We start from the raw sequence: 25,607 nt of genomic DNA, 5'->3' as shown, positions 1-25,607 counted from the left end.
CTGCTTCCACCCCACTGCCTAAAAGGTCTGGATTTGAAGTATTTTATAAAGTGTCAGCATTGCTACTTTTACTGTACCTGTTGCATTGAGGCGCTGACCTGCTATATGTGGATAGACAATGCCAAGATATTTTAATCCTTTCACTAGTTCCAGTTTTGTAAAAATTCTGCTAGGAGCAAGTTCCTTGTTTGACTTTCGAAAGAACCAATCAAACTTGTGACTATTTTAAAACAAAACCCATCATGACCTTGCTCTCTGCAGTGCAAGGATGATCATTTGGGTAACACCAGAGAGTGGTTACAGATTGAAGTCTCTAAGACCCAGTACAGATGTGATGGGCTGAGCGGTCTTTTGTGCTTCAAGCCTTGGTGGACCTAAACCATTACTAACTGCACTGGGGCCATTTGTGATAGCTATCCCACTTGGGTTTGGCAGAGGCCTTTTTAAACATTACTGCAGATGGATTAATCTGAGCTTCATGCCCCTACCCCTGTTGTGCCAGTGAGTTTTGGGGCTTTCTGTCTTGAATCATTAGTATGTTGTGTCTGATTGGTTGTGTATTGGTGAAATAGCTTCAAACTGTTTTATAAGAAAGCACTCAAGTCCATTCTATATTTCACTTCACAGATCAGAACAATGGCAGTCTTGGATGTTGTGGTTGGGTCTTGGTAATTTTGTCTTATTTCTTCATGATCATCAGTTCCCCCCTGTCCATCTGGTTGTGCATAAAGGTAAGGCCACTGACATATTACAGGACCAAACTGATTAGAAAGGAAATGTGTAATTGGACTCCAGTACTTGCGGTACAATTGCCCGACTCCAGTTTTTAATGTATTGATGCCTTTTGTTCAATGCCTTCCTGTAGCAATGGCTTTAATACTGATTTATTTTCCTTGAGAGACAAGGATTCTGTAACTAGAGGCTTTAAATTATAAAAGAGCAAAATAAAATGGGAGTAGCCCCAGTGGTTGCTTGGTTAGCCCTATTGTTCCAATGTTTTGATAATTCAGATGAATGTCGCTCCGGCTAGTTTAGATTGCAATGTAAGAACTGCATGAAAAGAGAGTTATCTGCTGTAACCAGCCTGGTCCAACCATTGAGCAAGAAATGCTACTCATGTTTGACTCTTAAATCATCAAAGCGCCTTTTCAGCTTGTGAAGCATATTGTTGTGCCATAGCCAAAATACCTTACAACCAAGAGCTTGGAATAATGTTGCAGGTCTTTCACAAATTGCCTTGTATTTTGTATCCCTATGAGTGGAAATTTTGTTAAGAATATATTTTTGGAGTTGGCATTTACCTTTTTAGAGTTTTGCACAGCCTCAAGCAGCTCAGTTGCAGTGCCAGGAGCTGTATTCATCCCCCTAATGTGCACTTTGCATAGAGATGAAGGGACTGTCACACACACAGACTGGACGTTGTGCACTGTTTGCATCTTCAGTGCAGTGGCTGTACCATCAGACGTGCTTTGGTAAAGATAATGGGATCTTTCAGAGCTGCTTGAGGCCATCAGTGTGGGCATTTGCAATACTGTCCCATTTTGGGTAACCAGGCACTTGCTTGCTCCCAGCGCCACATACACCCTGGTGTACAATGAGCAATGGTATGTTTTCTGTTACATTACCTAATGATTTAAATCCACCCTCCCCCCAACCCATACCTGCAACATCAGTACCATACATGAATTTCCATTCACATGATCTTCCTTCCGATTATGATTCTTCATTCGCTTAAAAGTGACTTGACTTATTTTAAGGCAGCCAGAAAGTGATTGTCAGTCACCCAATCCCAGGTCAGGTTTTCGTTGCAATATTATGTGACGATTAACCCTGTTTAATTGGCAGTCACAGCAACCCACGGTGTTGCAAGAGATAAAATCATAGAACCCCTACAGTGTGTAAAGAGGCCATTTGGTCCATCAAGTCTGCACCGACCCTCCAAAGGACATCCCACCCAGAATCACCCCGCTATTCCCCATGGCTAATCCACCTATACATCACCAGACACTCTGGTTAATTTAGCATAGCCAGCCCACCTAACCTGCACATCTTTAGACTGAGAGGAAATCCACGCTGACATGGGGAGCACATGCAAACTCCACACAGGCTGTCACCCGAGGTTGGAATTGAACCCAGGTCCTTGGTGCTGTGAGGCAGCAGTGATAACTGTTGAGCTACTGTGTGGCCTTTATTTTGTACTGTCCTTTATTTCTTAAAATGAAGAGATTATTTGTATTTCACCATTTGACTGCAGCCCTAGCTCTTGGTAGTTTCTGAGCACGGTTTATTAAACAGAACCAAAGTGGGGTTTTGACATATTAAATCTTGAATATGTTTTTCCCCTTCTGTGCTACAGATTGTCAAGGAGTATGAGCGAGCTATAATATTTAGACTTGGGCGCATTCTGGCAGGAGGAGCTAAAGGGCCAGGTAAGGACAAGGAAAAATTAAACACCAGTCTATCACTCAAACTACCAAATATAAGTTGTACTTTTGAATTTTCAATTGGTTTTCTTACTGAATTCTTTAAAATCAACAGTCTTTCTATGTAACTCTTCCTTATGCATGTCCTTCCTGTTGTCATGAATTTGGGTGATGCTTTGATGTCCTCATTTAACTGCCAAGAATGGGAATTCTAGTTTATATTATATAACCTAACACATTGTTGAAGTCCTGAAATCTCTTTACTCATTATAGAATGTTTACAGCACAAAAGGGGACCATTTAGTCCACTCTGTCTGTTCTGTCTCTCTAAAACAGCACTTCTGCAATCCTTCCTCCCCAAGCCTTGCTTTTTTTCCCTCTCCCAGGGCACTCATCCAATTCACTTTTGAGCCAAAATTACATCTGCCTCCATTACAGTCTCAGTGCATTTCAGATCCTAAACATTTGCTGCATGGAAAAATTTCCCTCATGTCTTTGTTGGTAAAGTTGATGTATTTTATATTCTCCCTGTTCATCTAATGAAAACATTTTCTCTCTATCTACGTCATCCAAACCCCTCATGATTTTGAACACCTCTCTAACTCCTTCCCACTTAACTGAAGTCCTTCAGTTCTAATAAACCCGTTCAAAAGCCAAATCTTGTATATATGTTGAAAACAATTTTGCCCCTGCTTCTAGATAAGTAATGCCTCAACTTTAAATTGCGCAATCTTTTGTGTTCAAATTCCTCTGAAGTACCAGCCCTTCCAGATCTTCAATCCTTCAACACTCTCACTGCTCCAAGGCTGGCTTTTTGAATATCTCCGATTCAAATCATTCCACCAATGATGGCTGGGCAAGACCTTAAACACCAAATTTCCCTCCCTAAACTTTACTGCCTTTATACTTACCTCTGTCCTCCTGTTTGGCCACCTCCTTTTGAAATCGACCTCTTCGACCCAGCTTTCAGTCAGTGTACCCCTCCCCCAACAATACGACTAGCCGTCACATTTTGATGAAGTATGAAGTGCCTCATGAGGTTTTGTGCTGTCAAAGGCACTGTGTACTCATGTGTTGTTGCTCGTCCACTGCTAATGTCATCGTGGTTTTGTTTTTATTAGAAGTGGATGGGTTCAATAATGTACACAATGCCACCCCCAATGAGAGCCCTTTTTGAAGTTGGGCACTTCAGTGCAGTTTAGGGAAACCTTGACCCAATGCATGTTGTATTGGGGGCTCTGTAGGTTGATGTGGCTTTTTAAGATGGTCTGTCTTGACGATTTAAAGCTGCATGTTTGCTAAAGAGGCTCAGTGGTTGCACGGCTTTGACAAAATACCTTCTGCAAGACTTGCCTTTTTTTTTTCCGACCGACCGGTTCAATTTCACAGCATTGTGACTTACAAAAATGGACGCTGCTTTTCTTTTTAATGTTCTCCTCTCCTCTCAAGGCACTGACTTGCTCTGGGGTTTGGTTCCACGTGCGTTGTCAGCCAGGCCTCAGCAGGTACCTCAGCCTAAGCGGACATTGTTGATTTTCAATGCTGTTATTCTTTGTGCTGTGTGGCCCAGCCATGTATTCCCAGTCTCATTTTGGTGGGCGGATGGTCCGTGGCCATCCTTTAGATAGTGGAGCGTTCCAGCCAGGGATTTCCTCCCCAGGCAGTGGTGTTAGCGATCATTGGAGGTGATGGAAGGGGGTGATGTTAAATTGACTTCCAACCTCTTGCTTCCCTCTGCTGTATTGCTGCTTTCTCATCCACCCTGTTCAAATGAGAAAGCCAACACCATATTTAATAACAGGCGAAGATCAATATTTTACTTAGCCTTAGTGGGGAGGACATCACTCTGATCAAAATGCCCCTCAGTTTTTGTTGGTGTCGACGGGAAATGTGAATTAGATTTGTCTGTTTTCCTTTCTGTCTCCTGCCCAACGTCTGTCATTCCTCCCTATGACTGACGGTCAGCTCTGTGACTCGGGTCAGCTGATCCAAGTGCTGGAGTTTCCACCATGTTTCTGTTTTCCCTTTAAATAAGAACTCCCCCATCCACCTAGATTCAAATGTACCATCATGGAAGTTCTTGGGATCTAAACGGGACTTCCCTGATCTCCCTCCAGAAGAGGTACCTCTGCTCGACATTTTACCCCTGAGTGCGTCCCGGGGTGACTGGGAGTAGCAGCGATGCTGTGCATTTTGGCGTAAGTTTGAAGTTTGACTTTTTAACTACAGTGTTGTCCTCCTGGGGCTGGTTTCTGAAGCATGGGAAAGGTATGAGAGATTAGGCAAGTTGTATAAGGGGGGAAAGAAACTCCTCTTAATGGTGGAAAGAAAGAAACAAATTCTCATTATTGTCTTCCCTCCCTCAATGAGTGGGTTTGGAATAAAAGCAGCTGATTCACTTGTAGAGATACACCGCTTTTAGGAAATTCCATGGTCAAACAAGTATGTGCACACCAGTGGAAGTTGGCATGTCAAATGTAGCCTTTTGTTTTAGCTTTTTAATGTATTTGTTTTTTGGGATATGTGCCAATGGGCTTAGTTTAATGCAAAGAAACCAGTTCCAGCTGACTGCTTTTAACTTGACGGCTGTACCTGCCTGTGTATCACAGAACCCAGCCAGAGTGTTATCATTCAGAAAGCCTAGGCTGTACGTTTTGCTCAGTTCATTCAATTTCTCAGCCAGATCCAGAGCTTACTTTGCAAACCTCATCTCCAAGTGAATGTCATTGAACTCCTCCAGCACCCTGGTAAGGTGCAGTCTGCAATTTCCACAGTGCATTTTCTAAATAGTTCACACTGCTGCTACTGAGTCTTGGTGATGGAGGGAGGGGATGTTTGTGGATGTGGTGCCAATCAAGCGGGCTGCTTTGTCACAAGTGGGGTCGAGCTTCGTGAGTGTTGTTTGAGTTGCAACTACCCCGGCAAGTGGGGAGTATTCCATCACACTCCTGACTTGTGCCTTGTGGATGGTGATGGACAGGAGATGAGTTAATCATCGCAGTAATCCTAGCCTCTGACCTGCCCTTGTAGCCACTGTTTATGTGGTGAGTCGAGTTGAGCTTTTGGTCAGTGTTAACCCCCAGGGTGTCAGTAGTGAGGGATTCAGTGATAGTACATCCATTGAATGTGAAAAGGTGATGGTTAGATTCATTCTTGTCGGAGATGGTCGTTGCCTGGCGTTTGTGTGGTGTGAATGTTATTTGCCACCTGTCAGCCCAAGCCTGGATATTGTCCAGATCTTGTTGCATTTGAACATGGACTGCTTCAGTATCTGAGGAGTCGTGAATGGTGCTGAACATTGTGCAATCATCAGCAAACATCCCCACTCCTGACCTTGTAATGGAGGATAGGTCATTGAGGAAGCAGCTGAAGATGGTGCGGCTCAGGACACTACTCTGTAGAACTCCTCCAGAAATGCCCTGGGGCTGAGATGACTGATCTCCAGCAACCACAACCATCTTCCTATGTGCCAGGTATAACTCCAACCAGCAGAGATTTTTTTTCTGCCCTGATACCCATTAATTCTAGTTTTGTTAGGGCTTCTTGATGCCATACTCGGTCGAATGTGGCCTTGATGCCAAGGGCAGTCATTCTCCCCTCGCCTTTGGAATATAGCTCTTTTGTCCATGTTTGAACCCAGGCTGTAATGAGGTCAGGAGCTGAGTGGCCCTGGCGGAACCCAAATTGGGCGTCACTGAGCGGGTGCTGTCTGATAGCACTGTTGGTGACACCTTGCATAATTTTGCTGATGATTGAGAGTAGACTGATGGGATAGTAACTAGCCTTTTCTTTTGTGTACAGGCCATACCTGGGTAATTTACGACATTGCCAGGTAGATGCCAGTGTTGTAGCTGTATGGAACGTGCTTGGCTAGCGGTACAGCAGGTTCTGGAACACATCTTCAGGACAATTGCTGGAATATTGTCCAGGCCCCTTGCTTTTACCATACCCAGTGCCTTTCACTGTTTCTTGATATCACATGGAGTGAATTGAATTGGCTGAAGACTGAAATCTGGGATGCTGGGGACCACTGGAGGAGATGAAGTTGATCACTAGAGCTTGGTATTTTTGGCAAATTGTTGCAAATGCTTCAGACTAATGTTTTGCACTGATGTACTGGGTGCTGTCATTATTGAGAAAGGGACAGTTTGTGAAGCCTCCTCCTGCAGTGTGTTTTTTTTTATTGTCCACCCCATTTATGACTGAGCGCAGCAGGGGTGCAGAGCTTGGGTCTGATCTGTTGGTTCTGAAATCTGTTTTTCCTTGTTGGTTCCCTGAGCAGCAGCTGCTGCAGACCCAGTTGACCAGCTTGATCTGCAGTGCTGCTGCTGAACCACTCTGGGTGGTGGATGTTGAAGTTCCCCACCCAGAATACATTCTGCATCCTGGCCACCCTCTGTTCTTCCTCCGAGTGCTGTTCAACGTGGAGGAGGACTGATTCATCAGCTGCAGGATGTGTTACTACAGGAGGTTTCTGTACCCATGTCTGCTCTGAAACCAGGAGACTTCATGGGGGCCTGGAGTCAGTGTTGAGGACTCCCAGGACCACGCTCTCTTGACTGTATACCGCCTTTCCACTACCTCTGCTGGTCAGGACATATCCAAGGGATAGTGTTGGTGTTTGATTTTTGTGACTATAACTATGTCAAGCTCATTCCGTGTCTAGTCTGAGGTAATTCTCCCAATTCTGGCAGTAGCCCCTAGATGTTAGAAAGGAGGACTTTTTTTTTAATGCTGACAAGGCTGTGATTGTTATTGTCAATCTAGTGCCTTAGTCTCTGCACAGCATTTGCTCTTGTTTACATTTAGTGTCAACTCCATCTCATATTTATAGCACATCTCTCTATTCCTGTCTCCCTCATGTACTGATCTAATTGGCCTTTAAATGTTTCCACACTATATACCTTAGTTTCTACATGTCAGTGAATTCCTCAGTTTCACCGCGTGCAGAGATATTTCTTTTAAGTTCCTTATCAGATTTATCAGTGACCACACTGTGACCCTGCGGTGGTACTTCCTAAGTTTCCTTTGACCTCCATTATAAGATTGTGAATGGCATGGGTAGAGTGGAAAGTATGAGGCTTTTTTTTTCCAGGGTGGGGAGGTCAGTTACTAGGGGACACAGGTTCACGGTACAGGGGGAGGCGGGGGATCGTTTGAAAGAGATGTGCGAGGCAAGTTTTTCACACAAAGGGTGGTGAGTGCCTGCAACGTGCTGCCAGAGGAGATGGTGGAAGCAGAAACAATAGCAGCATTCAAGAAACACCTGGACAAGTACATGAATAGGAAAGCAATAAAGGGATATGGATCCTGTAAGTGAAGGGCAAAATGTGTTGGTGCAGGCTTGGAGGGCCGAAGGGCCTGCTGCTGTGCTAAACTGTTCTTCATTCTTTGTACTTGTCTGGGTGAAATGGTACAAGAAGATTCAGAGCTTACTTGGAATGTTCTGCAAAATGCCTCAAAACAACAATTAAATAGGTGCAGCAGAGAATGAGCCATTCCTGATGAAGGGCCTTTGCCTGAAACGTCGATTTTCCTGCTCCTCGGATGCTGCCTGACCTGCTGTGATTTTCCAGCACCACTCTGACCTCTACTCTGGTTTCCAGCATCTGCAGTCCGCACTTTTGCGCAGCGCAGAATGAGGCCCATGCTGTTTTCTGTAAGAACAACTCCACTAGTACCACCCTTATGCCATTTCCCTGTAGCATTGGGATTTCATTTCTTTTCAGTTAATTCTCCAACTCTATGGCCTATTCTCAGGCAGTAGGTTCCAGATTCTAACCATTCATCACTTTTTCTTAAAAACCCAATAGTTCTGATGTGACCTTTGGGGCTATTTCCTATTTCTCTCTGAATCGCTGTCCTTTGGTTCTGGACAACCGGTTCAATTCCTGCACCGGCTGAGATTACCATGAAGGACTCTCCATCTCAACCCATGCCCCTGCCCAAGGCACGGCAACGCTCAGGTTAAACAACCAGCAGCCATCTCTCTCTTTCTATAATGACACAGTGGCATTATGGTGACTTTATCTGAGATGGGACCCATTGACATTTAAGATTACAAAGGCAGTGCTTGTTTGCAGCAAGTATCTGTTTTCTATCTTCTTCCTCCGTTTCCATAATGTGATGGGATGCTGAAGCTGTTCAGATAGTGAGTGTGTGTGTGTGTGTGTGTGTCCATGCACATGCATGTGTGTATGCATGCGTGATTGTGCATGCATGCATGTGTGTGTGTGTATTGGGAGCAGACTCTCCTGATCTGACAGCTGTGTTCAAGTCCCATGGTACTTAGTGTTTGAAGGAGAGTACTCAGGGCAGTTTAGCCCCAGTTGCCTCGTCAATATTTATCCCTCCTGCAACATTTTTATAGGAAACAGATTGTGTTTTGGAGGCTGCCTGAAGCCCAAGAAGATGTGAGCAAGGAATCCTACTTTAAAAAAGAAAGATTATTTTAAATTAACCTGCTTGAACACCTCTGCAGCAATTGGCACTGTGAGGCAGCAGCAGTTCTGATTTGCCAACATCACAGTTGAATCTTCTGAGTATCTTCATTTCCATGTAAGTCCCAGACTAGCGATGTTGGTGCAGACTTGATGGGCTGAAGGGCTGTATGATTCTGAGTCTAGATGAGGAACTTCAGCCTAATTCGTGGAAGCTGAAGATCGAGCATTAACAGTGTTGTTGCTGAGTGGGACAAGAATGCTAACGTAAGGCAGGCCAGCAGACCAACCTGTTTTACTCATGTGTATCTCTGTTAGGCCCTAATTGCCCTTGGGAAGGTGGTGGTGAACCACTTCTTGAATCACTGTTACAGCCTTTGCAGCCTTTGTGCTGAAGTATTATGCCATGCTATGAGTTAGCGAGCTCCAGGATTTTGACCATGAACAAACGGTAATAGATTGCCAAGTCAGGATGGAGTGGAAGTTTGAAGTGGAACTTGCAGGTATTGTTATCCCCAGTGACCTGCCATCTGTGCCCCCCCCCCCCCCCCCTTCCCTTGCCAGATGTGAGAGATTGCAGGTCTGGAAGCTGAGGTTGGAGAATCATTGAAGGGCTGCTACACTTCATCTTGTAAGGCAGTGGTAGAGAGAATAAATGTTTATGGGGGTAATTGGGTGCCAGTCATAGAGTTATACAGCATGGAAGCAGACCCTTTGGTCCAACTTGTCCGCACTGACCAGGCATCCTAAACTGCCAGTATTTGACCCATATCCCTCTAAAGCCTTCCTATTAATGTACCCATTCAGATGCCTTTTAAATGACTATTGTACCAGCTTCCTCCACCACCTCTAGCAACTCATCTGGTGACAGAGAATGGGAGGTGTCAAATGTGGCGCCATTATTTAAGAAAGGTGGTAAGGAAAAGCCTGTAGACCAGTAAGCCTAACATCTGTGGTCAGTGTCAAGGTTGTGGTGCTGGAAAAGCACAGCAGGTCAGGCAGCATCTGAGGAGCAGGAGAATTGATGTTTTGGGCATAAGCCCTTCAAGTTGTTGGAGGGGATTCTCGGGGACAGGATTTGCATGTATTTGGAAAGGCAGGGACTCCTTAGGGATAGTCAACATAGCTTTGCACACAGGAAATTGTGAGGAGAAAGTGAGGTCTGCAGATGCTGGAGATCAGAGATGGAAATGTGTTGCTGGAAAAACGCAGCAGGTCAGGCAGCATCTAGGGAACAGGAGAGTTGACGTTTCGGGCATTAGCCCTTCTTCAGGACTTCTTCTTCCTAATGCCCGAAACGTCGATTCTCCTGTTCCCTAGATGCTGCCTGACACAGGAAATTGTGTCTGACTAACTTTGAGTTTTTTTTTGAAGAAGTGGTAAAGAAGGTTGATGAAGGCAGAGCGGTAGACATTGCCTATATAGACTTCAGCAAGGTATTCGACAAGGTTCTGCATGGTAGACTGATTTGCAAGGTTAGATCACATGGAGTCCGTGGGGTGCTAGCCATTTGGCTATAAAAATAGCTTACATGTAGGAGACACAGTCCTGTGACCAACAGTGTGTTACAAGAATCGGTACTGGGTCAACTGCTTTTCTTCATTTATATAAATGATTTGTATGTGAATATAGGAGGCATTGTTGGTATCTTTGCAGATGGCACCGAAATAGGTGGTGTAGTGGACGGTGAAAAAGGTTATCTCTGGCCCATCTGATCAAGATCCCATTGTATTCAATGGGCTGAGGACAGGCAGATTGAGTTTAATTTAGGTAAATGTGAGGTGTTGCAATTTGGTACGGCAAGTCAGGGCAGGACTCATACACTTGTTGGTAGAGTCCTGGTGAGTGTTGCTGAACAAAGAGAACTTGAGACGTGGGTGCATAGTTCCTTGAAAGTGGAGTTGCAGGTAGACAGGATAGTGAAGGTGGTGTTTGGTAAGCTTGCCTTCATTGGTCAGTGCATTGAGTCTAAGAGTTGGGAGGTCATTTTGAGTTTGTACAGGACGCTGGTTAGGCCACTATTAGAGTAAAATAAAATTAGTCTTTCTTAGTTTTATTTTTCCTGGTTGGTGTTAACTACTTGAACACTGGAACTGCAGTCATAAAGTGACTTGAGAGTATTCCAGCACAGCCTTTACTTATGTTTTGTAGACAGTGAGAAGGCTTTTGGAATCAGGTGATGAGTTGGTTACTGCAGGATACCCAGTTTCTGGCCTGCTGTGGTGGCAATAGTGTTTGTGACTAGTCCAATTTACTTCCTGGTCAGTGGTGAACCCCAGTGGGGCAATTCAGAAATGGTAATACCCTTCACATTCAATGGCATGTCTGTAAGATTGAGTGGAAGGACCTAGGCAGAGAGTTCCAGAGATTGTGGCCTAGGCAACTGAAGGCATGGAAGCCAATGGTGTTACGTCCAGATTAATTAGGAACAGGCCTAGGCTGTTTGGACCCTCGAGCCTGATCTGCAGTTCAGTGTGATCCTGGTTGCTGATTTAATGATCTGAATTTCCTCACTATGACAATAAATACTGACCATGGGTTTCAGTGCTGACTGTCAAGAGGCAAACTAGATTTGAGGAACCATTGGAAAAGCAGTGGAAATGGGCAAATTGCCAGGCACTCTCAAACTCTAGCAGCTGCTTCATCCCACTCACTTTCCCACAATTGTTTTTAATTTACTTTAATTTCCCCTGTCTGTCTAGCTGCTGTGCTGAAGCAGTGGCTAATGGTCCTGCCTTTCTTTTTAACAGCATTTCTTTTATTGTTCATTCTTGAAATGAGAACATTTATTTCCAGTCCCTAATTACCCTGGAGAACATGTTCATGAGCTACTTTCTTGAATTGTTGCAGTCCGTGTGGATTAGGTGCACCCACAGAGGATTTTTCTGTTCCCCTGTAGCGTGTTGATAAGAGTGGGCTGTGGGGTTAAGTGGAGGGTCCCTACCCATGGACTGGGAGGTGGGTTCAAGTCCGAACTGCTCCAGAGGTGTGAAATAGCATCGCTGAACAGGTTGATTAGAAAAATTGGTCAAATTAATAAAAAATAAAACTGCTGGCTTTCTTGCCTTTTATAGAAGGTGTTTCGGAATCAGTTACGTTTCTGTGCGTCTGGCATTACGTGTAGGTCAGAGCAGGTAAAGTCAGCAGATTTGTCCATCAGTGAAACAGGTGGACCTTTTTTTTTAACACCACTCCACAATCATTGTTAGTTTTACTCAGTGTTTTATTCCAGATTTGAACTTAATTGAATTTAAACTCCCTCAATAGTAGGAATTGAACTTGTGTGTCTTTAGACCGTTAGTTCAGCTGCTTGGATCACTGGTCCTGTAACATTACCACAGTGTTCCTGTACCCCTCACCTGTGGTGGTTATTTTTCAGTGAAAGTTTGTTCCATGGTGGTGCAGGCTCCCTTTTCTGTGTTAAAAATAAATCTTACTGAGTCTGGCCAAATGAACTTGTTTTGGCAAAAGCACTGGACTGCTCAAGGATGGTTACTATATTATGTATTGTGGATATCCTAGGTTAATGCCAGACCAGTGGGTGAATGCTTAATCTTATCCAGAGATGGTGCACCTTGATTCCAAACCCTACCCAAGGAGTCTCGCTGGGAAGTGCTGACCTTCTGTTATGTCTGATTGGATATAGTTGTGATGCCTCTGAGGTCAAATAGTGTGCTGCCCTTCACTGGGTTAATGCTCACATGCAGAGTGACTACCTAGGGTCACTACCTAGGACATTCAGGTGACCTGCACCCATGGGTCTGTATTGTGCAAGTTGCTCCCTTGAACTACGGAGATTGTGTGTGAGAGAGAGAGAGAGAGAGAGAGAGCGAGACAGGGTAGAATAAGTATTGCAGAGGTGGAAAATAAATGGCAACTTGGCCATAAGTGGCAAATGAGGGATTGAACAAATTATTCATATGTTTGGTTTTGTTTTAAAATGTTATTTTGCAAAATCTGAACAGTGACAGGCCTCCTTTGGCAGGGACAATCAAAGACTTCCTGAAGGAAAGATGTTATCAGTTATGATAGCAATGGCAAAGTTGAAATTACATTCAGCTTCCGACTTCTGATCTGTGTTTGATTGGGCCAATGATCTTGCATAGCGCAGCCTGACTCTGAAGCTCAGTCTAACAACCTGGAGATGTTTGTGCAGGCCCACATGCACAGGCATTGTATTCTGTCCCGGTCAGTTTAAATGGTGCTTGAATGTGAGGTCACCAATATTTTAACAAGTGTACAACTTTATAAAATGCCTAAGGGTTGCAGCAAATCCCTGTCAATGCTTTTAAAGATCTATTTTGGAGACCCTATGGAATTGAGAGCCGGCTACCCATTCCCCCCCCCAATCTTCTTGCTTCTCCTCCCTCCCCCATAGCATCTCACTTCATTCCAGAGCAGAGTCTGTAGGAGCCAATACGAGTCATATTGTAAGCGATACGTCTGTCCCTTAAAATACTTCCAAAACAAAATATGTGTTGCCAATGGCTTGAGCATCAGTATGCTTCAGATTCCAGACTGTCACTGGTGGGACTGAGTAAATCTGGGCCTAAATAGCAAGTTTTGCACACACTGTAAGGATTTTCCTATCATGATACCAGTTTAGGGACATTATTTGCCCAGCTGTTAATCACCAGTGACGCCTGGCATAACCCTGATGCTAAATCTCCAGCGTAGCTCGAAGCTGAATCGTGTGGTTGATGTGAGTTATCACAGTGAGGCAGGAAGTGATATTTGTCTATGGTTGGGACTGAGAGAGAAATAACCTCCGCTTGATTCTAACCACATTTATACCTGACCTCCTTGCTGATACTAGGTTTAAAAACTGTTCCATTCCTTTTGAGGGCAGAGAAATTTTTTTTTTTTAAGACAAAGAAAAATCATGATTGTTTGTGTGCTGTACAAATCGGTGCAATCATCAAAATAAGATGTAGAGTTTGTGTCAGATTTTACAAGTGGATCACTCGTCCCTGACCGAACCTCGGTTGCTAGCAGTTCCCAGCAGCTGATCCTTAGTTTTGATATTAAAGCTGGTAATTTTCTACCTCTGCTCATTGTATTCAAAGAGGCCGTCTGGGAAACCCCACTTCAGTTTTTTCGGATCTGGTAGTTCTGAGTATGCAGTATGGATCTGAGGCCAATTTACTGCAAGCCCCATTATCTGTGGTCAGGTCTAAGGTTTTTGTGTGGGAGGGGAAACTTTTTGTGACGTTTTGTGACAGCTGGACATATTGCAGGTTTCAAGCATTGGCCTAGTGGTATTATCATTCGACTATTTATGCTGGAAAACCCAGGTCGTATTCTGGATTGGAATCCTGCCGTGGTAGGGTGAATTTCAAATCAATGAAAGTCTGGAATTAAGAGTCTGATGATGGCCGTGAAATATTTGGAGGAAAAAGCCATTGCCTCACTAACGTTCCTGAGTGAGGGCAATCTGCTTTTCCTTACCCTGGCCTGTGAGTGACTCCAGATCCACAGAAACATGGTTGACTCTGAAGATGGCAATGAATGATGGCTTGGGTGCTCACATTCCTGTAAATGAGTGAAAGAAAATCCTATACCCCTGCTGACTGGTGCAACATAGATTCTGAATAATGACCCCCAGTGTATTTGCGGATTGTCTTCATGGTGGACTTCATTACACAAAGGATTCCACATAATACAGGGCTTTCAAACAGGCCATTCAGCGTAATCAGTTTATACTGGTGTCTACTGTCCTTCCAGGTCTCCTTAAAATCTACTGTTACAAGTAGCTCCCTCTCAAATGCTTGGTCTAACTTCTTGTTTTCAATGCATTGTTATTGCTGACTCTGGACTCTCCCTGTGGGAGCATAACCGCATATTTGCACCCACTCTTTGAGTAAAGAGGTGTCTTTGTGCAGAGCATTAGCTCACCGAAGCTCTTTGTTTTTCTCTCTGTGGCCTGTCATAGTTGGTTTAGCACCAGCTGTTGCAGTTATTTTTAATGAGGGTCGGCTTTGCTGCCACTTGCTTAGTGCTGTTATGCAACCACTGGGCAAATTGGGGCTTGCAACTGAAAGAAGTGAAGCTGAGATTCTGGAGGATGCGAAAACAAGCCCTGGCCGTTGCAGAATCCCATGTGACCGGACAATCATGTGCATTACTCTTGGGCATTGGGTCTTTTTTGCCACCTGCCAATGCTTCCCACTCAAGGCCTCTGTATTTTAGGCAACCAAGCTAACTGTTAAAGTTGCACTGTGACAGTTGGTCTGGGCTTTTCAATGGCAACATTACTTGTATTAACCAGGAGCAGGCCATTCAGCCCTACCAACCTGCTCTGCCATTCAGTATGATACCCTGACATGGAGGCTCAGTGATTAGCACTGCTGCCTCACAGGGACCCGGGTTCGATTCCAGCCACAGGCGAATGTCTGTGTGGAGTTTGCACAGTCTCCCCATCTGTCCGTGCGTTTTGTCCTGGTGCTCTGGTTTCCTCCCACAGTCCAGAGATATGCAGGTTAGGTGAATTGGCCATGCTAAGCTGTCCATAGTATTCAAGGATGTGTGGGTTAGGTGCATTAGTCAGGGGAAATGTAGAGTAATAGGGTAGGGAAATAGGTTTGGGTGGGACACTCTTTGGAGGGTTGGTGTGGACTTGTCGGGCTGAAGGGTCTGTTCCCACACTGTAGGGATTCTATGATCATGGCTGATCCTCTATTTCAACACCAAATGCCTGCTTTCACCTGATCCCCTTGTTGCTTTTTATGTTTAAGAATTTCCCAGCTCCTCCTCGAATTGGAGGAGTGACTTGGCCTCTGCAGCCTTCCGTGTTGGTAAATTCCACAGGTTCACCACCCTTTGAGTGAAGAGAGCTTTTTTCATCTCTGTGCCAAATGGTATATCTGTTATCCTGAGACTCTGTCCCAGGTTCTCACCTCCCCCAACCAGGGAAACTATCCACCCTGCCTCTAGTGTGTCCTAGTCCTGTCGGAATTTTATGCATTTCAATCAGATTCTCTCTCGTTCGTCTAAACTACAGTCAAACTAATTTACTCTCATAGGACATTCCTGCCATCTCTCGTATCAGAGTTTAGATCAGAGTGGTGCTGGAAAAGCACAGCAGGTCAGCAGCATCCGAGGAGCAGGAAAATATCAGCCTAGTGACCCTCCACTATACTCCCTCTATGGCAGCTATGTCCTTTCTTGGGGAAGGAGCCCAAAACTGCACACAGTACTCCAGGTACAGTCTCAGCAAGGCCCTGTAAAAGTGCAGTAAGACATCCATACTTCCAAACTCCAATCCTATTGCAAAGAAGGCCAGTACACTATTTGTCTTCCTAGTTGCTTATTGCACCTGCCTGTTTAATTATCTGGTGTAAGAGGACATCAACACATTTCCGAATAGATCATCACTAAATAGTACCCTTCCTTTGTATTTTTCACACCAAAGTGTAGAATTTCATATTTATATTGGGGGGGGGGAGGTTTGATAGAGAGAGAGAAGTAGTGAATATGAAATTGTCTTTCTGGGGTTGTTGGCCTTGTAGTCAGAGTATTGAGTACATGAGTTGGGAGGTCACGTTGCGGCTGTACAGGACATTTTTGGAATACTGCATGCAATTCTGCTCTCCCTGCTATTGGAAGGATGTTGTGAAACGTGAAAGGGTTGAGAAAAGATTTACAAGGATGTTGCCAGGTTTGGAGGATTTGAGCTACAGAAGGAGGTTAAATAGGCTGGGGCTGTTTTCCCTGGAGCGTCGGAAACTGAGGGGTGACCTTATAGAGGTTTACAAAACCATGAGGGGCATGGGTAGGGTAAATAGGCAAAGTCTTTTCCTTGGGGTGGGGGAGTGCAGAACTAGAGGGCATAGGTTTAAGGTGAGATGGGAAAGTTATAAAAGGCAACTTTTTCCACACAGAGGGTGGTAAGTGTATGGAATGAGCTGCCAGAGGAAGTGGTGGAGGCTGGTACAATTGCAACATTTAAAAGGTATTTGGATGGGTATATGAATAGGAAGGGTTTGGAGGGATATGGGCCAGGTGCTGGCAGGTGGGACTAGATTGGGTTGGGATATCTGGTTGGCATGGACGGGGTGGACCGACGGGTCTGTTTCCATGTTGTGCATCTCTCTGACAAATTGTGTTTGTTATTGTTTTACACTCAGATTCCCCAATAATTTGCAATTCAATGGGTGCAGCTCGCTGGTCACTGTTAAACTCTTGTGCTTATAATTCAGCAAGAGGTTAATGGTTTAGCTCCTGCACGGGGGTGAGATAAGGCAGGATTAATGAGCCATGTCTACATAATGTGCCTTTGATATAAAATTAAAAGAATTTCAAACAAGATATGACACCATGCCTCTGGGATAATACTTTGTAATATGACTAATGGGTTAAAAATTCTCTCCCTATCTTTCTAATCTATTTAATCTTTGCACTGCTCCATTCTATTCAGTATGTTGCTCAGGATACATAGCAGAATGGGGTTTAAATAATGTATCTAGAAGAATTATTTTAATCATCTTTTATGGAACATGGGCATATCATAGGAACAATAAGCCATTCAGCCCATCAAGGAGAAAGTGAGGTCTGCAGACGTTTCGGGCACATGCCCTTCTTCAGGAATTCAGCCCATCAAACCTGCCCTGCCATTCAATGCAATCATGGTTGATTGAACACTTCAATATCTTTTACACACCCCATCACCTTGTCTCTGCCAAGGTCAGGATTTGTTGCCTTTCCCTAATTGCCCCTGAATCTGGGAAGCTTGTGAATCCTTTTTAGAGGACAGTTAATGGTCAGCCACTTTGTTCAACGCCTGGTGTCTAGGTGGGCCAGGTTATTTAGGATTTCCTCTCCAAAGAGACATTTGTGAGCCAGATTGACTTTTGTGCTCAGGGTTCATACTGAGATGAGCTTTTGTTAATGGAATTTAAACTGCACCAGCTGTTCATATAGAATCCCTACAGTGTGGACACAGGCCATTTGGCCCAACCAGTCCACACTGACCCTCCAAAGATCTACCCAGACCCATTCCTCTACATTTCCCCTGACTAATGAATCCAACCTACACATCCCTGAACACTATGGGCAATTTAGCATGGCCAGTTCACCTAATCATCTGTGGGCTGTGGAGGAAACAGGAGCACGCGGAGGAACCCCACGCAGACACTGGGAGAATGTGCAAACTCCACACAGACAGTCACCCAAGGCTGGAATCGAACCCAGATCCCTGGCACTGTGAAGCAGCACTGCTAACCACTGAGCCACTGTGCTGGTCTTTGAGAAGGGAACGTGCAGGAGCGGTTGAGAATCGATCGGGAGGTTGGTTTAATTGCGGTTTGGAGTCCAGGCAGGGGGTGATCATTGCAAGCAGAGCACCTAGAGTTGTTGTGGGTTAGTGTTGTTAGGTCTGTCATACCCGAGAAGCAGTAAAGCAAGGGTGGGTGTGGAGGAGGCGTTTTTGGGAACGTGGGATGGAAGCCTGGAGCTGAGAGGCTCGGAGATCGAAGGCAACAAGAAGTAGGACTTTCTCCCAATGTCTAAACTGGGACAGGAAAAGGAGAATCAGAGTGAGGCATGAGCCAAGCCGAGAGGTGAACTTGTTGCTCTGGGCCCTGATCTGACACTTGAACCGGGGAGAGGTACGTGCTGTTCATGGTCAGCACGGATTTAACCAGGATCAGTAACTGGGCCAGCACATCAGCTCATTACTAAAAAGCTGAACCTGATGCAGCTCCGAACACAGCAGCACTGTTCGACCGGAAGCCTGACAGTTGAACAAGGCTTTCCAGATTGTACTCGGCCCGATATCCGAATGTCGTCCATTCTGGGGCCAGGGCTGAGAGTGCCCCCTGTAGGATAAGGAGCAAATGTTAGTGCTCACCATATTGAATTGGGGGGGGGGGGCGGTGGTGAACCTCCACAGCTACAAAGTTATCATGGATTACCCTAAATGTTACATTAACAGATGTGCAGGAAGTTTTAAAATTGCTGAATGCTTAAAAGAAAAACCTTGTCTTAGATTAGGGAGAGATTCTGTGACTCCCATCTGTGATTATTTTCTTCTTGGTGTGCAAAGGGGTGTGTGTGTGTGTGTGGGTGGGAGTAAGTGCAAGCGCGCGATGGTGTGTGTGTGTATGGGTGAGACAGAGCAATTTTAAGTGGGAGGCATACCTGGCACGTCCTGCCCCATGGCATTCCCCTGTGGTGCGGGAGGCGATGGCCTAGTGGTATTATCGCTGGACTGTTAATCCAGACACCCAGATAACACTCTGGGGACCGATTCATGGTCATCAATGATCAGAAAAAGCACTTGTGATTCACTAATGTGTTTTAGGGATGGAAACTGTCATCCTTACCGGGCCTGGCCTACATGTGACTCCAGATCCGCTACAATGTGTTGTCTCTTAACTGCCCTCTGGGCAATTAGGAATGGTCAATAAATGCTGACCTAGCCAGTGATGCCCTCATTCTGTGAATGAATAAAGGAAGTAGAGAACAGCCTCCCACATGAACACGGTGGCTCAGTGGTTAGCACTGCTGCCTCACAGCGCCAGAGACCCGGTTCAATTCCCGCCTCAGGGACTGACTGTGTGGAGTTTGCACATTCTCCCCGTGTCTGCGTGGGTTTCCTCCGGGTGCTCCGGTTTCCTCCCACAGTCCAAAGATGTGCAGGTTAGGTGTATTGACCATGCTAAATTGCCCGTAGTGTTAGGTGAAGGGGTAAATGTAGGAGAATGGGGTTTGGGTGGGTTGTGCTTCGTCGGGTCGGTGTGGACATGTTGGGCCGAAGGGCCTGTTTCCACACTGTATCTAATCTAATCTATGTAAGCCAGATGAGGTAAGGATGGTAAATTTCCTTCACTAAAAAGCATTGATGAATCTCATGGATTTTTATGACACTTGATAACCGCTGTGAAGGAGGATTACACTCAAAATGTCGACTTCTCCACCTCCTGATGCTGCCTGACCTGTTGTATTCTTCCAGCCTCCTGCCTACCTCCTTTTGGATTCCAGCATCTGCAGTTTTTTTACTCTAAAATATTGTGACTTTTACTGAGGCTATCCTTTCATTCCTGTTTTTAATTGATTGAATAACATTCTGCTTGTTGCTGTGGTGAGAGTTGAACTTGTAAACCTGGAGCATTAGTCTGGACTTCAGGCCCTGTTTCCCAATGACATTACCACTACTCTATCTCCACTCCGGCCCTTGAAGGCTGACACCACCCTGACCAAAATTCAGCTCTACCCTGCAATTTGATGATTAGATTTGCCTTCATAAAACAACAGGACATTGGTCCTAAGTGATTAACAACCTCTGTTTGAGTAAATTCAAAGCCTCTGACCAGGACTTTTAAAGGTGTTTCAAGTTGAACTCCATCATGGGCATGATTGTGAGTGGGTATTCCCCGTGTGTTTTATGCTGTCTCATGCTTAATGCTTGACCCAGACAGTAAAACTGGTTCCACTGCAAACAGCAGCAAGCAATCCAGTTTCTGCTTAACCTGGATTTGAAACGGGTGGTGTGGGTGCGGTGGGACATTTGGCATTTTTATGTTTTTTAAAAAAAAGCACCTGCTTCCAATCATAATAAATGAGCCTTAAGCCTTTATAACTGGGTATTTACAAAATGGATCTTGATGTCTTTATCTCGCACCCCATCATGTTGACTTTTCTGAAGTGTGCCAGGAGCTGTACAGCTGGGTAATACTTTGAGAGCAAGCTGGTTGTGTTTTTGAACGGAGAGGATATGTGACTGAATTGTCCAGCATTTTAAAATTCACAGTTTCACAAAATGGTTGCAGTGCAGAAGGCACACATTGTACCTGCTCCCATTCTGTTCTCCAGCGCCAATCATTTCATCAAATCCCTACAGTGTGGAAGCAGGCCATTTGGCCCATCGAGTCCACACTGACCATCCAAAGAGCATCAACCCAGACCTGACCTTATAACGCTGCATTTCCTACGGTTAATCCACCTAACCTACACATTGGGACACTGGGCAACTTAACATGGCCAATCCGCCTAACCTGCAGATCTTTGGACTTTGCGAGGAAACCGGTGGAAACCTGCGCACACGGGGAGGATATGCAAACTCCACGTAGAGAGTCGCCCGAAGGTGGAATCGAAACCAGGTCCCTGGCGTTGTGAGGGAGTAGTGCTAACCACTGAGCCACCGTGGAGCTGAAGAATCACCCCGTACCCCCCTCAATGTCTCAATTGAACCTGGCTCTATTGCCTTTCCAAGCAGTGTATTCCAACCCCTAACTACTCACTGGGTGCATTGTTTCTTTTCCACCCATCATCTTGCTTTGTTTGCACATCACGTGCCCTCTCGCTCTTTTTTTTCTTCTCCCTGTCAACTCTATCCAGCCTATTTGTGATTTTGATCTGACACAGCTCCTCCCTGCTGCCTTCTCTCCAAGGAAAACGGGCCCCCACTTCTTCAATCTGTTCACCTACTGGAATTTCTTGTTCTTGGAACCATGCTCGTAAACCAATTCTGCGCTCTCTATCCTATGCATTCGCAACCTTCCTGTAATGAAGCACCGCAGTCCTACTGAGGCCCAACAGATGTCCTGTTTGCTGAGGACGGTTGCAAATACAGGCACCGCACCCAAGTTTCTGTTGTTGAGAGAATTCCTGTGGCTGTTACCTGTCCTCCTTTAACTGATCACAAAGACAAATTGCTGGAAAGGTTCAGCAGGTCTGGCAGCATCTGTGGAAAGAAATCAGTTAATGTTATGGGTTACCACAGATGCTGCCAGACCTGCTGAGCCTTTCCAGCGAGTTCTGTCTTTGTTTCCGATTTCCAGCATCCACAGATCTTTCACTTTGTGATCGTTGTACTAATAAACATTAATCTGAGATTCACTTTAGTATTGCACTGTTAATGCAACACCAGTCCAAGTGTCCTCGTCTGCCTCCATTTGGCAGCTGGACTCAGAGGCTGCATTGCGAACAATCCATTGCCGGATCTCTCCAATCTGTGGAGGTTAAAACATTTTAATGGCGAGGGAGGGAGGGATGGATGGAGAGAAGTCAGTGATAATGACCTAGATGCCAGTTCCTGAGAGAGTGGTGACAGTGCAGACAGCAATGATTTCTAGAGGAATTTGGATGGAGATCCTGAGCAAATGCAGTTTGCAGAGCTACGAGATAAAGCTGAGGAATGGGACGGAGAAAATTGCCATTGACCTAGGGGGCAGCTGAATGGTCCCCCGTGATGCCTTTATAACGGAGAAGGGATCATTTTGTTCTAACCAGGCTTTGTCGTTGTGTTGTAAATTAATGTACATTTCTGATAGTTGGTGATACAAGAGTCAGAGTTTTCACAGCATGGCCTGACACCCTTCAGCCCAGTCATTAAGCATCCATCCATTTTTGTCCCATTTTCCAGTATTTGGCCCTTCCCCCTGCACAGAGTTTCAAGTTCTCATCTAAATAATTCTGATATGTCTTCACGGTTCCTGTCTCTACCTGCCCTTAGGCAGTAAGTTCCACTTACCGACCACCCTCGGGATTAAAAAAAAAATTCTTCAAATCCTCTCTTGAACGCTCCCTACTCTAAAACTATGCCCCTCTAAAACTCGCCACCCTGAGAGATTCACTCTTTGGTTCCAACTCAGCTTTGGCTGTGAAAAGGCAGCTTTTAATATCGTCGTTCTGAACTGAGCCTGATTTGTAAATGTTGTGGATAGAACAAAGTGTAGTTGTTAGTGATCTTGGACAGTTAACCTGAGGCCTGTCATGGAATGCTTCCACTGTGTCCTGTAGAGCAGGGTGCACCCGTTCTATGTAGTATTCACGTGGCCCAAAAGCTGGAGAGAGTGAATTTGTTTATTTCCCTTTTGTTTTCTGTTGTATCAGGTTGTACTGTATTCCTGGTCTGTGAGTGGCTTTTGGTAAGCAGCCCAGGATGGCGTCGTTAGCCCTCTCTGCGGGTTTGTTGACCCATTCTTGGTTGAATGTGAAGGGAAGGGAAAATGTGTGTTCAAAGTTTGCCTCACCCTTGTACTGAGGCTGAGGGGGTAAATAGTACCCGAGGAGAACTGGAAGAGATTGGATAACTTTCTGATCCCAGATGCCTGTCGTGATTAGATTACATTCATTGGGCTTGTTAAACATACCCTAATCAGATTAGTGTAGGTGGATGGATTCCCTTTAGAAAACTTCAGGATGCAAACACCCCACAGCCAGGTTCCACTCCTGAATTGTCTAGGCTTGGCAGGCTCCATTATCCACAAATTTCCAGACTTTCAAATCCACTTGTCTTTTTTAGCAACTGTTGAGCATGAATTCTTATCAGAAACTGTGCAGTTTTTGCCAGTTCTACAATACAACACCTTCAAACCACGGGAAGCCATTATTTTTAGCAGCTTTCATATTTCCCAGTTCCTTATTTTCAGGCAGCATTGTCCTGGCTTCCTGGTGCCTGTGAAACCAGAACAGAAATTACATTTTGAAAGATGTAGGTTTTACAAAATGGATTTTGCTTTGATGGTAAGTTTTCGCAATGCCCCAAGAGTCTGACTTAGATTTTTAGTTTCGACCCATGGTCACCAGTTTTGTCTGTTCACCGTCTTCCTCTCACCCCACTGTCTTTTTCTCATCAGTGTAGACTTGACTCTAATGCTGAAAGTCTTTCACTTTGGGACAAAAGTGTGGGGCATACTGGGCAATGCAGGAATGATGAGGTGGCACTTCCTGGTGTAGGTTGGAGAAGGCCTGATCAATGGGAATAAGATGTCAGTGATTCTGATCTAATGGGCACCCCTTCATTTGAATGAGAAATATTCCCTCCCATCAGATGACTTAATTTCAGGGGGATCGTGTCCTGTTTATTATGGAGGGGGATATATCTCTTTTTGACTACCATATCTTCATTTTGACTACCATAGCAATGTGATGCCAGCAACACAAAAGGCCATGGTGAAAATGAGCTGACCATTCGAACTACACTGACCACTTTCTTTCCTGTTCTCCATCAACCATAAGAGAGAAGCTCGGAGGCAGGAGGGCACATGAGGCCTTAATATCTCTGTCTCTTTCTCTCTCTGTCTCTCTCTCTCTCTCACACACATGCACGCTCTCTCTCACACACCCACACAAACTCACATTCACACATGCGTGCACACGCGCACCATCAACCATAAGAGAGAAGCTCGGAGGCAGGAGGGCACATGATTCCTTAATATCTCTGTCTCTTTCTCTCTCTGTCTCTCTCTCTGTCTCTCTCTCTGTCACACATGCATGCTCTCTCTCACACACCCACACAAACTCACATTCACACATGCGTGCACACGCGCACTCACATACACACTGTCACGCGTGCACTCTCTTGAGCATCGTCTCTCTCACACACATCTGTTATCTAAGTAAAAGCACTGCCTAGGGGACCCTGAGGTTTATGTAAATAAAGGATGTGCACTTGAAATTGAGCAAGAAGGAACATGCTGTATATATCAGGCCAAGTATTCGCCTCCAGGCACGTTGCTTTTCAAACATGAGACACATTTGAAGTATCTAAAGATAGATAAATGGAATAAAATGTCTCTTAAGATCATGACCAGTTGCAAACAGCTATGTTGTTATTTTGGAGGAGAAGGACCAGGAGAGAGAATAGGGTAAATAGGCTGATCTTAGAGAGCTGTGTAATACCTGGAAGGAAGGTGGGCAAAAGGGGATTCAGTAATAACCTCATGGCTCTGGGACAAGTGGGACTATTCAGTGAAATCCTGTCTGACCTTTGGCCTGACTTCATCTGTCTGCCTTTGCTCCTTATCCCTTAATCATTTTAGTGAACAGAAATCTGACAGTCATCTGATTTAAAATTTAGAGTTGATCTAGCATCAGCTGTCTCTTTGTGGAATAGCATTCTGACCCTTAGTGCACTGCGGCACTTACATTTCCCAGGGAGAATAATGTACAATACAGCAGGAGGCCGTTCAGCCCACTGAGTCCATTCTGGCACCTCGCAAAACAAGCTGGCAATCCCATTCCTTCATGAAGCCCTGCAATGTTATTTCCAAATTCCTTTAGAAATTGTGTGATCTTATCAAAAGGTGGAGCAGAGTTGAAGGACTGAGGAGCACGCTCCTCTTTCTGGCTAAATGTCGGAATAAAATTATCTTCCCATTCTTCTCTGTATCTCTGTAAATCTGGGCTCTCCGTTCCTTATGCAGTCAGCTGGTGTGGAGGTCTAGCGTTTCTTTTATCTAAACCTGTCATAATGCTGTACGCCTCTATCAAATCATTCCTCAATCTCCGTTGCTCCAAGGGGAATGGTAAACATTTGTGCATTTGTAACTGCAAAAGTTATCAATTAAACAACTTTTGTGAAACTGATGATGGTTTGAGGGCCATGTCTGAGAGAGACCTCTTTGTGACACCTTGTCCATTGGGACAGCAGTCTCTGAGCTGCAGTCTCCTGTTATCTCTGGCTATTTTGTCAAACTGTTAAGTGACATGCTGGAGCCAGTCTGTTTCATAACGCTGTTGTATTTGTGTGTGTGTGTGTCGGGGGAGGGGAAAACTTCTTTTAAAAATAGCTGAGACCAGTTGGCACTGGGAACATACTCAGCTGCCAGAAGAGTTTAGAACTAAAAACGCAAACATTAAGTTGTGTGCTTTTCTTTAAAAATGTAGGAGTTGTCACTGTAATCAGTGTGCAATGAATCTGAATAAAATGTTTTTAACACCCACCCTTGTTTGACAATGTTCACCTTTTGAGCAATTTCAGGACTTCTGTGCTAGCCAGTGAAACCTACAGTACTTATTG

The 25,607-nt window shown here is 44.9% G+C and overlaps 1 protein-coding gene across 1 annotated transcript in view; it reads left to right on the top strand.

Moving 5' to 3' along the window:
* stom (stomatin) overlaps positions 1-25,607 on the top strand; it is a 53,861-nt gene that overhangs the window by 9,151 nt on the left and 19,103 nt on the right. Inside the window, exons 2-3 of the mRNA XM_043720306.1 lie at positions 628-731; positions 2,357-2,429. Coding sequence (XP_043576241.1) covers positions 628-731; positions 2,357-2,429 — 177 coding nt within the window. The remainder of the gene's footprint in view (positions 1-627; positions 732-2,356; positions 2,430-25,607) is intronic.

Source organism: Chiloscyllium plagiosum, chromosome 30 (assembly GCF_004010195.1).
Source record: "Chiloscyllium plagiosum isolate BGI_BamShark_2017 chromosome 30, ASM401019v2, whole genome shotgun sequence".
In the NCBI taxonomy this organism is placed as follows: domain Eukaryota; kingdom Metazoa; phylum Chordata; class Chondrichthyes; order Orectolobiformes; family Hemiscylliidae; genus Chiloscyllium; species Chiloscyllium plagiosum.
Note: the sequence above shows the minus strand (reverse complement) of the source record. Positions and strands in the feature narration are given on the sequence as shown.